This window comes from Meleagris gallopavo, chromosome 5, assembly GCF_000146605.3.
Source record: "Meleagris gallopavo isolate NT-WF06-2002-E0010 breed Aviagen turkey brand Nicholas breeding stock chromosome 5, Turkey_5.1, whole genome shotgun sequence".
NCBI lineage: Eukaryota > Metazoa > Chordata > Aves > Galliformes > Phasianidae > Meleagris > Meleagris gallopavo.
Genome location: NC_015015.2, coordinates 43,456,789 through 43,470,895, shown reverse-complemented (window position 1 = coordinate 43,470,895; position 14,107 = coordinate 43,456,789). Strand labels below are relative to the sequence as shown.

Sequence of the window (14,107 nt, the reverse complement as noted above, 5' to 3'; positions counted from 1 at the left end):
ATAAAGCTGCCAAATGTTAGCTTTGAAGCAGCAGCAGTTTAATAAACTTCTTCTTACCTCAAATCTTTTAATTTCTTGCTGTTTTCTATAACTCCGGCTAGACCTTCCCCGCCTAAGCAGTGTGCCCCCCAGTTTGTCCTACTGGTGACAGAGCTCAGGTGGGAGTGAAGCTTCTGAGTGGTATTTCCAGGCAAGGCCAGAACAGGGCTGACCTCGTTAAGTTACCCTGCAGTAACAGCTGAAAGTATTGCACCTTACGGGATCAGGCAGTATCACTGATGCACATCTGTTGTCTGGGGAGAAAAACAAAGCCTGCTGCCTTGGGTGCAGAGTGCACTTTGGCTTCAGTAACTCCCATGTCTTTAGGATAGTGCAGGTGCACTCGCTGTTGGAAAGTGATTGTGGTGTTTTCTGACCTGAGGAACTCCAAGCCAGCAGGTTCAACTGCAGGACAGCTGTGGTGCACAGAGCATAGCACAAGGAATTAGGGAGAAGAAGAAGGTGCGGGTTTCCCTTGCTGTCCTTCACAGAGCTGCTTTCTGTACTGTTCCACAGGCATGCTGTGCCTTTAATCCCTGGTCTGGCTTTGCTTTAAAACAGATACGGAACTAAATCAAGTGCTGGAACTGTAATTTGGGAAAAAGAAAATGTGTTCTAACCAACGTTGGTATCTCCTTGGGCTAGTAGTGACCATGTGAGAACTGCTCACAGTGTGGCAGAGCTTTTGTTGTTGGTCAGTGGTTTGGTTTTTTGTGATACTGACTACATTGAATGTTGTGTTATTAAGAATTGTACAGAACAAGCAGATTTTCACATGAAATGTCAGGATATTAAATGGTGAGTTTTCAGAAGGGAGCAAGCCAGGTATGCTGCTAGATAGGAGGGGAGGTTGTATGCTTTTCAAAAACAGGTTTTGAATATTCTACAGGAAAATAAACAATATCATATTTACAAGGTAAAATGAGAACTAGCATGTTTTATTTACGTCTGTCTGCAGAAGAGTTCTGTCTGTAATGTCTTAGTGATAATAATGTGGGACTTGAGTTTGGAGAATTCTGGCATTGATTTGTGTGCTGATAATTTGTGTAGATCACTTGAAACATTTTAAGAATTGGCATCCATTAAAAACTGCTGAAAAATTGTTTAACAATCGGAAGACTGCTGAGGGCGTTTCCTTTTCAAACGGAAAGCTGCAAGCAGATTATTTCGGAAGCTGCCTGCATGCCACATTGTGAGGCTCCCGGGCTGCAAGCAGCCCCACGGTGATGTAGGTCAGCGTGCCTCTATGGGGCTGCACATGGGCATTGTTCCAGCTGCCTTGCCCTGCTCTGCACAGCCTGTGGTGTGTTGCTGGAGGGATGTGGTGGTGATCAGCTCTGCTCTGTGATGGGAGCAGTGGAACACTCAAGTAAAGCAGGGTATGAGGTGGGAATGTTTATCATGCAGTTGCATGCTGTGTGTCGGGAAGCAGTTGTATGGGGATGAGGGTAGTGTACAAGGTCTGTTTCTTTCCTTCTCCCCCAGTGTGAACACTGAACAGCACTTGGTGCTACCCCTCCTAACACGTAGGGCTTGCCCTTCACAATGTGAACAGTGGAAGAACTAGCTGCTGATGCATCTCTCTGTTAAAGAGACTATTTGTTTACATAGGATGGCATTAGGTTTTTCTGTAACAACTGTGCTGAGCAGCAACTACTTTACAGGTGCAGAATTTAGGACAAGTTTGTCCTGTGAGTGTAACCATCCTTTGATCCTATCCAGGGTGTGTCTTGCTTTATTCTTGCTTTCAACTCTTGGTAATCACAGAACGAGGGACAAGCATTGGCGAAAATGGAAAAAAAAAATAAAATAAATCTACGTCATTAATTAGTACAAAACCTCAGTAAATGTAGGTGAGGAAGTCTGTAAGAACTGTATTGTTACGTGGAAAGTGTGGAAACAGTATAACACATGAACAGGCACTTGTTCAAAGGAGTTTTTTTGGATATGATAACTCAAGAGGTACTTAATTTACGTTACACGTATGTACTAATTCCATTTTTTCCTCTCTAGGTAAAAGTATGGAAGAAATTAAGAAGCTGCTGTTGTTGGTTCTGGGATGTGCTGTTCAGGTGAACCTCATTAAAGACTTGAAAAATATTTTAATGAATCTGTTGTTATTTCTGGACTGAGAAAATCCACATGAAGATCATTGCTACATGAACAAATGTCTAGCTCAGGATAGCTTGCAAAGTAAATCTTTGATATTGGATGAATGAAATTATTGTAGGAGAGAAGTGAGCATGGGGAAAGGAGACACTGTGTGCCACAATTTGTTACTAGTGCTTAAATCAGCCGTAGAATATGTACTCTTGTTAGAGTGCAAGAAAAAGCTTTGAGTAGTGCGCTTGGTATCACGATTGTTGTTGGTTTATTTTCTTATTTGTGCACTATTATATATATTTTTTTAATATTTGGTACAAAGTAAATAAATAAGTGAAGTCTAAACATTTGTTTAACAAAGCCTGATTTTATTTATCATTTGATTAAATACATTTATAAAATCCAAAATGAATAGCTACTTTGTATATTCATGTGGGGATTTTTTATCTGGTGTTTGTTAAAATAACTGAACGGGCAGTATGTGTGGGAAACTCCCCAGAAATAAATGACAGTTACCAGATAAAGCACTCAGTGTTCTGCCCACCAAACATCCATGATGGTAAACAATAGGGGTGTTGCAGGCTGGCCTTTACTTATAATTGACCTTGTTTGTAGGTCTCTAATGTTTTTGTCATGCCTTAGGACACTTACTCTGCTCAGCTATGTCAAGTCAATTATGTCAGGGTAATGCTGTCTTCGTGTGGCTGCTCTGAACTTTATCTCTGTGCTGCATTGCAACACAAAGAATAAAGGTCTGAGATGGCTAGCTGTTGTGCATCCTCAGTACCCATTTATAATACTGGGGCCCTTCCCAGTGAAATGAATCGTCAGACTCAGAGGCAAATCCTAGAGGGCCACTGTAAGTGGCAGAAAAGACAGTTTAAAGAAACCCTTAATATTTAACTTCTCTCTTTTGTCTTCCTGTAACAACTGTGCATTACCACGTTAATGTACGGTTGTTGATACATTGGCGACAGATGTCCGACTCCTTAAAAACCTTTAGTAAAAGGTTTACTAAAACCTGTTTGTCTGAATTGTCACTCATTTTTATCTAGAATGTTTTCCATCCTTATTTTTTATCTCAAGCACATGCTGATTTTGTTCAATAAGCAAAGTCAGTCATTGATTTGAAAGTAGTATCTAAGGGATGCATCTTATTTCACTGCCAAAGCCACACATAATGCAAGCAGAGAAACAGACAGGTTAAATGATGCAATGTAAACGTAGGTCTTGTACCCACCTGCTTTATGTTTGTGTGACTCCATTAGTGAAGCTGTGATGATTTCCTTTGGCTGTTGCCTCACCTCTTGTTTTTAAAGTGCAAACCCTGCCACTTAACTTAGCCTTGCTTGCATGAGCTGTAAAAGACTTAAATAATTTACAGCATAATTCAGTTCTCGCTCCATATGTAGGAGTGAAGTGCTATATTTTCTAGCATAATAAAGTGTAGATCTTGAAAATCTTGTAGTTAGCAATTTGGTGATGCATATGTATATATATTTTTTTTCGGATGAAAAACGCTGTAGTAAGTTTTAGGAGTTTTCCCTTTTTTTTTTAAACAGTGTGAAAGAAAAGAAGAGTTTATTGAAAGAATAAAACAGCTGGATATTGAAACCCAAGCTGCGATTGTGTCACACATTCAGGAGGTGGGACTCTCAATATTTGCTGTTTTGACTTTCTGTCCTTTTCTTGACTCAACATATCAGTGTTTTCAAACTTGGTACTCCAAATTTCATAGTAGATTCATAAACTTGAGAGGAAGAAATGATCATTCTCTGAATATGTGGTTGTAATAATGTTATACAGTTAAAATTGTAGGCATTTCTTATAACATCGTTATGTTAGAAAGTTACAGTGGCAAATGTCTTGCTGCTTTCAGAGTATATGGATGATAATCTTCTAAGGATATGTGTGTAAAATATTTCAAAAAGTGTGTGTGGCTGGAGTCCCCTTTGCTGTAATGACATAGACACAGTTCCTTAGTCCTGTGGCAGGTGAGACATAGGCTCCCCAGCAGTGTGCTTTGGTCACTGGGCTCCTAAATCTGTCTTGAAAGTTGTTCTCTGCAGTTGAAATTGGACATGTACTTTGATTTTAAAGAGAAGCATGATCCAATGACAAGAATATTCTTGGTCTTCTAAGGTTTCTATAAAAGGAAGGGCTACGTGTGACTGTTATGAACAAACTTGCTTTGGAGATCCAAAGAGAAGCTCAGAACAAATGCCCTCTGTTGGGTGTGCCTCACTGGGAAAGGGGCATTGGGTGAAGTCTGGTGTCCGCGGGTGCAAGTGCAAAAAGCAGGGTGCACTGAGATTTAAGTTGTGGAACTGAGAACCAGTTGAGGAAGACTAAGACAGGATCTTCTTCATTAACACTTGGAGGAGGAAGAAAAAAGATTAAATAAGCACTTCAAAAGCAGAAATATTATTTAACTGAGCTTGAGAATCTTTTCACTTGCATGATGTTTCTGCAAAATCAGAATTAGAGTAAATACGACTGGGTAGGGTATCAGTGAAAAGAAATGCTGGCAGCAATAGCCAGAGAGATTTCTAATAAAGTCAGATCTTTTCAGCTTTATTAGCTCAGATTGCGAGTTCATTGAAAACAGGGCTTATCAGTCTTAGCAGTTCCTTCTTATTCCTGTAGTGATCAGTTCATTGCTTGAATTAAGACAATTTCTAGCATGTCATCAACAGAATTGTGCTTGCATGTATCCAATCATTTAAAAAATCATCAGCCATAATAATTTTTAAAAAATCTAAATACCAGTATTGCTGAGTAGTGTTACGGTTTAGCTACTCAATGTCTGTGCTATTTTCTACATGCTGTAGGTGACATGTGGTATGTTTCTTAGTACATCAGTAGAAGAAGCTAGGGGATACAGCATATGACACAAACACATTTACAAGTCAGCCAGTGGAAAGACTACCTTTTTTCCCCTTGTTCCTAGGTGACTCACAACCAGGAGAATGTCTTCGACTTGCAGTGGCTGGAGCTCCCAGACATGGCCCCAGAAGAACTGGAGTCTCTCTCCAGGAATATGGTGTTTCACCTCAAGAGGCTCATTGATGAGAGAGATGAGTGCACAGAGGTACAGTGACTTCTCTTGTATAGTGCTCATGTGGAACACCAGTTAAGGACTCAGTTCCTTCTCGTATTTTTTTTGGGCCCTGGGTTTCTGTTTCTTCTACGCCTTTCTTCTACATGTCAGAAAACCTGTAAGAAGATTTTGTCTTTTCCATTCTCACATAAACACTGAAGTGTGATGAAATGATTGGTAAGAGATGTGCATGCAGTAAAGATATCAAAATATTTGCAGTTGTGACTTTGTGTCTTGATTTTTGTCTCTGCGTGTCTGCTTAGCTCTTAAAGTAAAGAGTGATTGCTTGCCTGACTCTTCAGAGTCATGGTGGGTTTACTGTGGTGGGTTCCAGTGTCTTTTGCTTTTTTCCCTATGTGAAACCAGGCCTTTCTGTTGCTGACTTATCAGTTCATCTCACTTCAGATCTCTGCAGGGGGCTTCTCCCCTTCTTTTTACCTGTTAATTTTCTGTCATGCATTTGACTTTGTGATTGTGTTAGTTAAAACTATTAATAGTTACAGTTTATATGAGTTCTCCAGAAAAAAACTGGCTGTTTTGTCATTGGAAGGGAAATGTTTTAGTGGTATGAGCTGATGGTGGAGTTTGCTCTCCTTTGTCTGAACTTTCCACTTCACTCTCAGTTGAATTTTATAGAACGGTAACTTAATAATTCTCTACATTTATTCATCATTTTTATAGATGTTTGAAAAACAATGTGTAATTATTTCTATTTATCTTGTGACTCTATGTGCTTCTCTGTATTTCCAGATGATTGTAGATCTCACTCAAGAGAGGGACTATCTACAGTCTCAGCAACCACCAAATCCTCTGAAGGCATCAAGTCCAGATTCTTCTCCAAACCCAGCCAACCCTCTTTCTAATGAGGACAAGCAGCACCTTGCAGTTGAGCTGGCAGACACAAAGGCTAAACTGAGAAGAGTTCGGCAGGAGCTGTAAGTCACCAGTGTCTTGTGCTTCTAGGCAGGCTTGTGTATTAAATCTTCTGTATCCTGAAAGTGCAGTTGCCTGTCAGCTTCAGCATATTGACTTTCATCAGGGCTCTCATGAAATCATGTCGTTCACAATGTTTATTTGTAGTAGTAGAAAGCTGGAATGAATGTTCCATCATCCTTTTTTTTTAATTGATCTCTAAACACAGAGTGATAGCTGCTTTTTGTTTTCATCTGTCATCTCTTTCTTCCTCTCTCTAAAATGCCAGTAACTAGCTGCACTTCTAATTATTGGTGGGAAGTCCAGAGCAAAGCTAGCTACAGTGATGGCAGTGCCAATGAAATGTAAACAGAGATAATATAAAAGAAATGAAGTTATAATTTCACATCTGTTATGTATGTGATATCACAAGAAAATACACTTTACTTTTCTGCAATTGTCATACCAGAAAGAAAACTCAATTTTCAGAGTATGCTGGAGGACTTCTCTTTGTCATTCTGGTTTCTCAGCAGGATCAAAAAAGGTGTTGTTTTTTTTTTTTCCTGAAGGATCTAAGTTTTTTCTAATCGTTTTTCAGGGAAGAGAAGTCCGAGCAGCTTGTGGATTCTAAACATGAAGTTGAGCAGCTCACCCTAGAGCTGCAAAAAATAAAACAAGAGGTAAGGTGGGGTCATTTCACTGGAAATACCTCTTTTATTCTGAAGCTAAAAAATACCATTCTATATTTTCAATAAAGAATTCAAGCTACTCCAGCAAGCTTTGGGACAGTTATGAGTGTGGCATACTGACACTTTTTGCTTAACTGGTGAGAACAGTTTCGTATGTACAGTTTGCAAATTGTCCAGTAATGCCTGAAGCTTATGTAGTGTCAGGCATTGCAAATGTGAGTCCTGATAGGCTGTTATACCTCTTAATCTTGTAGAAAATTTACTGGTTAGTAGGAGAATTGTCTTACTCTTGCACTGAGAGAATGTAATTTGCCTACTGTTGAGAAAAAGAAAGTCTTAAAGGACATATTTTCAATATGTTTTTTACTTAGGTTTTTCTCCCTGATTATCCTTCTTATCTCTTAGAATATCCACCTGGCCTCAGATGCTCGTTCTGCCCGAGCATATAGAGATGAGTTGGACTCACTGAGAGAAAAGGCAAACCGTGTGGAGAGACTTGAGATGGAACTTGTTCGGTGCAAAGAGAAACTTCATGATGTGGATTTTTACAAAGCTCGCATGGAGGTAAGTGAAAATGAAGTGTTGAGTAATCCTTAATGTTTGGCTTTTGTGGTATTACCACTTCATGTGTCATTTGTAATTGAGCTGACTGTAGCAAAACATGAGAGCAACTGGAGATTCTTTAACATGCCTTTTTCAACTATTGTTTGTAGTAGAAGGAGAAAATCTGGAGCTTTCCTAGTGCCTTGAGTAGAGCATGTCAATGAGAAACGTATACCTTTGTTCCCATAATAATTACAGTTATTCATCTTAGTTACGTGCAGCTATGCCCATCCTGCAGTTACTAAATAATTTAAGTTGAAAGGACCTTGGATATCATCTGGACAAATAGAGTCAGCATGCTGTGAGCAATCTAAATTTAGGTCAAGTTGCTCTTATTTTCCTTCCTTTCAGTGCTCTGAGCTCTTCTTACCTAAATTCTCAATAATTTGTGTATGTAGCATGTCTGCCAAAGTCAAATAAATATCTGGACTTGCTAAACATACTGAGGTTCTGTAGTTGACCACCTCACTATTGCTAGATAAAATCCCAGGTCTGAGACACAAGAGCAGTGTTGAAGCTCTCATTTGCTAGGATGAGAACACGTGTTATTTCAGCTCATTAAACCCTACTTCTTTAAGCAGTTGGTTTTTTGTGGGTTTTTTTTTCCCCATCAAAGATGTCAGCTAGCTGCTGATTCTTACGAACAAATTCACAAAGATGAATTTGAAATGAAATGTAGTAACAGCCAACAAAAGCCTGCCTCCTCTCTCAGGAATTCTCAGTTTATAGTAGAGATTATGAAATTGCTTCTCTGCCTTCCTACCTCAAGCTGGCAAATCAGTCATGCATTAACCTCACACAAACTTTTGTCTGTGCACTGGAGTTGCTTAGCTTCTACCTCCTGCTCCAAGTTTTTACCTGAGCTAGGAGGAGACAGTTTTTAGTTTTGTGGCAGTTTCTTTTCTGGAGCTCTCAGCTTCCTTGCTTGTCCAGGAGCCAGCAGTCTTGTTTCACTGTTTGCATGCTAATCTTGCTGTCATGCAGCAAAGAGACCTCTGCTTCAGTGCCAATTTTGTTTATCTTTATTAGCCCCCCTTTTCTACTCTGTCAGTTTTTGATGAATGTTTTGAATGTTGGAGATGAGTGTTGGATCTTAAAGGTACCTCCCTGAGGTACAGTAGTAGATGGGACAAAGTGTATTTCCTGTCAATGTGATACTTTTCTAATTTTGGGGAGCAGTGTGGCCTATGGCAAAAGTTGTTGCTGTCCTAGAGGCTGGGCTTTTCTAATATGTGGTGGGATTGCACAGCTGTCTGCAGGCTGCTCTTTGGTCTAGAATAGCCAGAATGATTCACATTCTTACCACTGCTTTCCATTATTGATCAAACCTTGGCACAGCATTAAATGGCAGACTTGTGCAGTGGTAGCATCAGACAAACTCATTGGTTTCATGCTGATACATTCAGGGGATTCCACAAGGCATTCTTCTGTCTTTTTTTATCATCATGGAGTAACACAAAGGCTGTTCTTAGCAGCCAGTATCCAACTCTCCTCAGTCCATGAAGTTTTCTGTTAGTGTATCAAGTCCTGCACCCATCCAAGTAAAGGACTAAAGGCTGGGATTGAGTTCAGTGTCTGCTCAGATTCCTCCTGCTTCTTCAAAAACTGTTAGTCTCACTGTTACGGGTTGTAAGATTTGTGCAGGAATGTCCATGTTTTTAACCACTAGACTGTACAGTGCTGATTCATCTTGTGGCATTTACTGGTGTGATTGGCTTCCTGAGCTCCAAGACTTAGGACCCAAACTAATTTCACAGAGGCTCAGCAACGAGTAGATGCATGAAGTGCAGTGTAAGCCACATTTCTGTGGTACCTTAAGGGCTTTCTGGAGGTTCCCAATAAGCAGTGTCAAAATCAGTAAATGAGAAGAAAGTGTTTTCAGCTTTGTGTGTCAGTGCAGAAAGCTACTAAGGAGGTGTTTGAAAATTTTTTCCTTCACGTTGTTCTTGTACACCTTTGGTAGTTTGTGCAAAGAATATGAAAGGTAGTCTGTGTATGACACTGTGACAAGCTTTAGGAGTTAGCAAGCCTGTAAGCATTTTCTGAAAGCATGTGATATAAATCAGCTGTGGCAGCAGGAAGAGATTTAAGGAGCTATTGCAGCAGTGCTAAAGAAGCAAGTCTGTCTTTTCTGTATGTAAACCTAACACATATAAGAATGTTCATTGGTTTCCTTCTCTATATTTCTTGACAAAGTTACACTGAAAAAGCGTTCTAATTTGACCATCTTCCAAGGAACATGGAGATGAATGTGTTCTAGACACCTTCCTTCAGGGGCAGCTTAGTGAAGTCCTCAGTGTGAATTTAGAGGGGTGGGCATAATACAGGACTTCCTCCAAGGAAGTGCTTCTCTTCAGCATAAAGCTTCCCTCCAGCATTTGTCTCAATTGAACCTGGTGCGGCTCCAGGAGATGAAATAATTCTCAGAGGCCAGGGAGTCTGCCTTGCCTGCTGTAATTCCTTCTTGTTGCAGTTACGTTTCCACACAAGATGGTGGGAGGAATTTCTGTGAACATTTTAAAAATGCAAAAGTATCTCTTATGTTTTCATATAGCTTATTAAAGCAGTGATTGTCAGATGTTAGCTGTATCATGGCTCAGTAGGGGCAATTTGCGAACTGTAGAAGGGAGGAGTTTGAACTCTGTTTAGTAACTAGGTCTGGATGTCATACAAATTTTCTAGTTTTAAACAATCTGATTGCTACTTTAGTTTCTGAAAATGTCTCTGGGTACCAACACACCCTGATTGTGCAACCGCTTACCCCCAGACTAAATTGTAACCATATGAGTGCACCGTGCCATTCTTACAGCTACTTCAGGGCACAGTGATGCACGATCAGAACGCAGTGGTTTGTTTGTTTCAGAAGTGTAGTTACAAAAGCAGGATTATGTGTGGTGGATATTAAACTATCGTGATTTAATTTGAATCTCTTGCCTGCTAAATTCAGTGTATTTTCAAAAATAACCAAACAAAGCCACGGCCAGCTATTATTTCTGCTGACTTAAAATTAAGCTCAGTTTAAAACTAAACTCATAAGGAAAGAAAAACCCTTATTTCTGATGGAAGCATTACTTCACCATGATCGCCTGTTGAATTTCTGGCCAGCAGGAGTGGTTTGTAGCTCAGTGTGTTATTAGGCTGACTGTCTTCTGCAGTGACTTCTCAGGCATTAATGCTGACACACTGTAGTTAGAGTGGTTGTACCTTCAAGGCTCTGAGATGTAACTCTGCAAGATCCCATGGAGTAATTATTTAAATTACATGAACTTCTCAGTGTTAAGACAACCTAAGATCATGGTATGGGTATACCAACGAGCATTGTTGGCCTTGACATAGCAGGCATTTTCACCAGGTTATTAATTTAAGGTTTCTTCAGAGCTGTTTTGAACCAGCATGTCCACTCCTCCTGGGCACTCAATGAAAAGTATTCCAGTCTTCCATGTATTGCAGCTCCCAGTGCTGTGTGGTTTGTACCAGAGCCTGGATTACATGTACGTACTTGGCACATAGCTTGACTCTTCATGAGTCTCTAAAATAACAACCAGTTCCTGCTTGGTTGGCAGTTTTGGGCATAGTTCTGAGACTGTTTTTGAGGTCAGACGCAACCTTCCTTCTTAGGGTTGTGGTCTGGATTGAGTGTGACGATATAGCAAAGTAAACTAGTCACATTGCTGTTTCGTTATGGATATCCTGGCAGCTTAAACAAGATTCAGCACATTTTGTTTTATGTACTTCCTCTAGTCTGTCATCTGTTAGGTGTCAGTCTTTTTAGTTTGGCTGCCCTGAAGTGATCCACTTACATCAGACTTGGCCCAAAATGCTGTTTCTGTAAAAATTAGTGTTTTATTATTATTATTTTAGTTACTTGCATACTCAGATATTTCAGTTGTCGTGGTTAAAGCACTTCACAAGCATTGACAGACTTGTACTTTTTAGTGCTGCTGTAGTGGGGAAATTATTCCTCTAGTATGCAGGTCGGTAGCTGATCCTAGGAGACATCAAGGGCAGTAGTGTGTGCATAAGGTGGACTTCCATACTATGCCATCTACAGTCAAATGCAGCAAACAATTAAGATTGCTATATAAGGCTCTTAAATCATGGCCCCCTGTAGTATCAGAAAGCAAGGGGAACGGTTGCCATTAGGCATTCCTAACTTGTGCTTTGCAAGTATCTTTTTTTCTTTTTTATTTTTGGTAAGTTGTGAGCCATGTGAGGCTTTTTGTGGCAGACTCTTCCCTCCAGAACTGAGAGGGGTGTTGCTGGTTAAGGAAATGAAAGCAATTTGCTCATGCCTGGTGGTCATTCAGGAATCTCCTTGGTTTGCATGTTTGTGGTTGGAGAGAACAGACTTGAACACCAGTGTCAGCAGACTTCACTTTGGAATACTGTTGTCCAGGAATGATCTTCTCAAGAAATAAGCATTTCATCATTCCTGCGTGCACACTTTCTCTTCTTGCATATTTAATTGGAGCAGAGGAAGGAGATGGAGAAAGAGAATAGGCAAAAAAATTCTGCCTCTTACCCCACTGTAACTCTTCTGGGCTAAAATCCTTCCTATATCTGTTTAATCTGTTAAAATGCTGATATGTTCCTTCCATAGAAAATTGTATCTATGATTGAAGCCTTATCTAAAAGTAAAAGCTAACAGTGAGTTGTTATAACTTGAAATAACACATAATTTAATAACTCTGTCAAACGTGAGTAAGAATACATGGCCAGATTGTATGCTTTGGGCATCTCGTATTTCTGGAGATTAGATACTTAAATGCACAGAGCTTCAAGTACTACTCTGCAAGAATACTGTATAATTAACTTTAGTTTCCAAAGCTATGGCTGCTGTAGAATAAGTTTAATTTTTACTTGGTAAAAACAGATTCAGAAGCTTTAGTGGATCAATGGCATGACTTGTGCAGTTAATGCTCGTGTTTATTTTGTGTTTTTGGTCTTTTTGATCTAGCTCTGTATGAAGAAGAATTCTATTAAATGTCTAAAATTCAGGAAAAAACAATAAGGAAGTCATTGCATTTACTTTCATTAGAGAATCTGAGATAATGAAGCATGGAATCATTTCCCATTAAATATCAGATTGACTAATTTTTTTTTTTTTTTAACAACATCACTGTATGAAAGTGATTTGGTCTTTGAAAAGTCACTTTACTGAGAGAAGTTAACATTGTTTTTTTCCTCTCTAGGAGTTAAGAGAAGATAACATCATATTGATTGAAACAAAGGCGATGTTGGAAGAACAGCTAACGATGGCAAGAGCTCGTGTTGATAAGTTGCATGAGATAGAGAAGGAGAATTTGCAGTTGAAATCCAAACTTCATGATGTGGAGCTGGTATGTCCTCTCTTTCTCATTACACCTTTTTTTACTGCGTTCTGTTTTTATGCTGTCACATAAATTGATGTCACAGAAACCAGTGGCAGGTAGATAAATCAACAGTGCTTTTAAAGGTGTCTTTAGTTTGAACTTGATGTACACAGATTCTTAAAATATATTCACAGTATGAATAGTTTATTGCCAGTGCTACTCTATGAGACAGTTTGACAAATTTAATTTTATGGGAGGTGCTTTCATGCATACTGATAATAGAGATGTTAATATCTGTCACTTAAGTAGAAATCCCTTAGATACATGAAAGGAAATCTACTGCAGTAAGTAAATTTATTTGCTAGAAACAAAGCCCACAACCGTTACAGTGACTTGAAGTATTCATCACTACTGTAAAAGCCACGATTCCAAACTTTTAGCATTGAGTGAACCAGAGGTGGCAAATTGCTTCATAGATTAGGAGATCTAACAAGTGGCAGATTATTGTCTGCAAACAAAAAGAAACATTGAATCTTATAATTCCTCTACTACTAATAAATTTCGTTTCATCTCTTGTATTTTACTCAACAGTCGTCCTCTTGAAACTTTGTTTTGAATTCTTCTGGATTTAACTGTATAAAAACAGGATACATTGAAAACAAGAACTTTGAGGGTGCTGTGTGGAGTTATGTTTAAAGACTTACAAATAAAGGATAACGTGGTGCTTCAGCACTTCCATAGTAGCTGGTTATTTTGCATGCTGCATTTTCAAGGTGGATTTAAGAATTTTTGGCTAATGCTGCTTTAAATCTTTGCTTCATCTCTCACAAATGTAAATGACCAAAGTGATTTGCAGAAGCTATGATAGCCGCCTTCTCTGGATTTGTTTTTCGGATGATTGAACCCTCCCCAAGTTATGAGGCAGATATCTACTTGCTAATCCATATGACATGAGTTAAAGAAGCTCACTACTAGCATTCAAGGTTATTTCTGCAGTGTTTCTAGAGAATCGGTGCATGATCATAGAATGATAGAATCATAGAATGGCCTGGGTTGAAAAGGACCACAATGATCATCCAGTTTCAAGCCCCCTGCTATGTGCAGGCTCACCAGCCACTAGACAAGGCTGCCTGGAGCCACATCAGCTCAGGAGACACCTTGAGCTGCTGGAGAGGAGCTCTGCAGAGAGGGACCTGGGCGTCCTGGTTGACGACAGGTTGGCCATGAGCCAGCAGTGTGCCCTCGTGGCCAAAAAGGCCAATGGCATTCTGGGGTGCATTAAGAAGAGCATGTCCAGCAGGTCGAGGGAGGTGATCCTCCCCCTCTACTCTGCCCTGGTAAGGCCTCAT

General features: G+C 39.6%; 1 protein-coding gene across 1 annotated transcript in view; it reads left to right on the top strand.

Annotated features, from left to right (window-relative positions):
- The window catches only part of TRIP11 (thyroid hormone receptor interactor 11), a 308,569-nt gene that overhangs the window by 258,580 nt on the left and 35,882 nt on the right, over positions 1-14,107 (top strand). Inside the window, 7 exon segments of the mRNA XM_031553780.1 lie at positions 2,053-2,111; positions 3,705-3,788; positions 5,093-5,233; positions 5,993-6,177; positions 6,753-6,834; positions 7,249-7,407; positions 12,639-12,785. Coding sequence (XP_031409640.1) covers positions 2,053-2,111; positions 3,705-3,788; positions 5,093-5,233; positions 5,993-6,177; positions 6,753-6,834; positions 7,249-7,407; positions 12,639-12,785 — 857 coding nt within the window.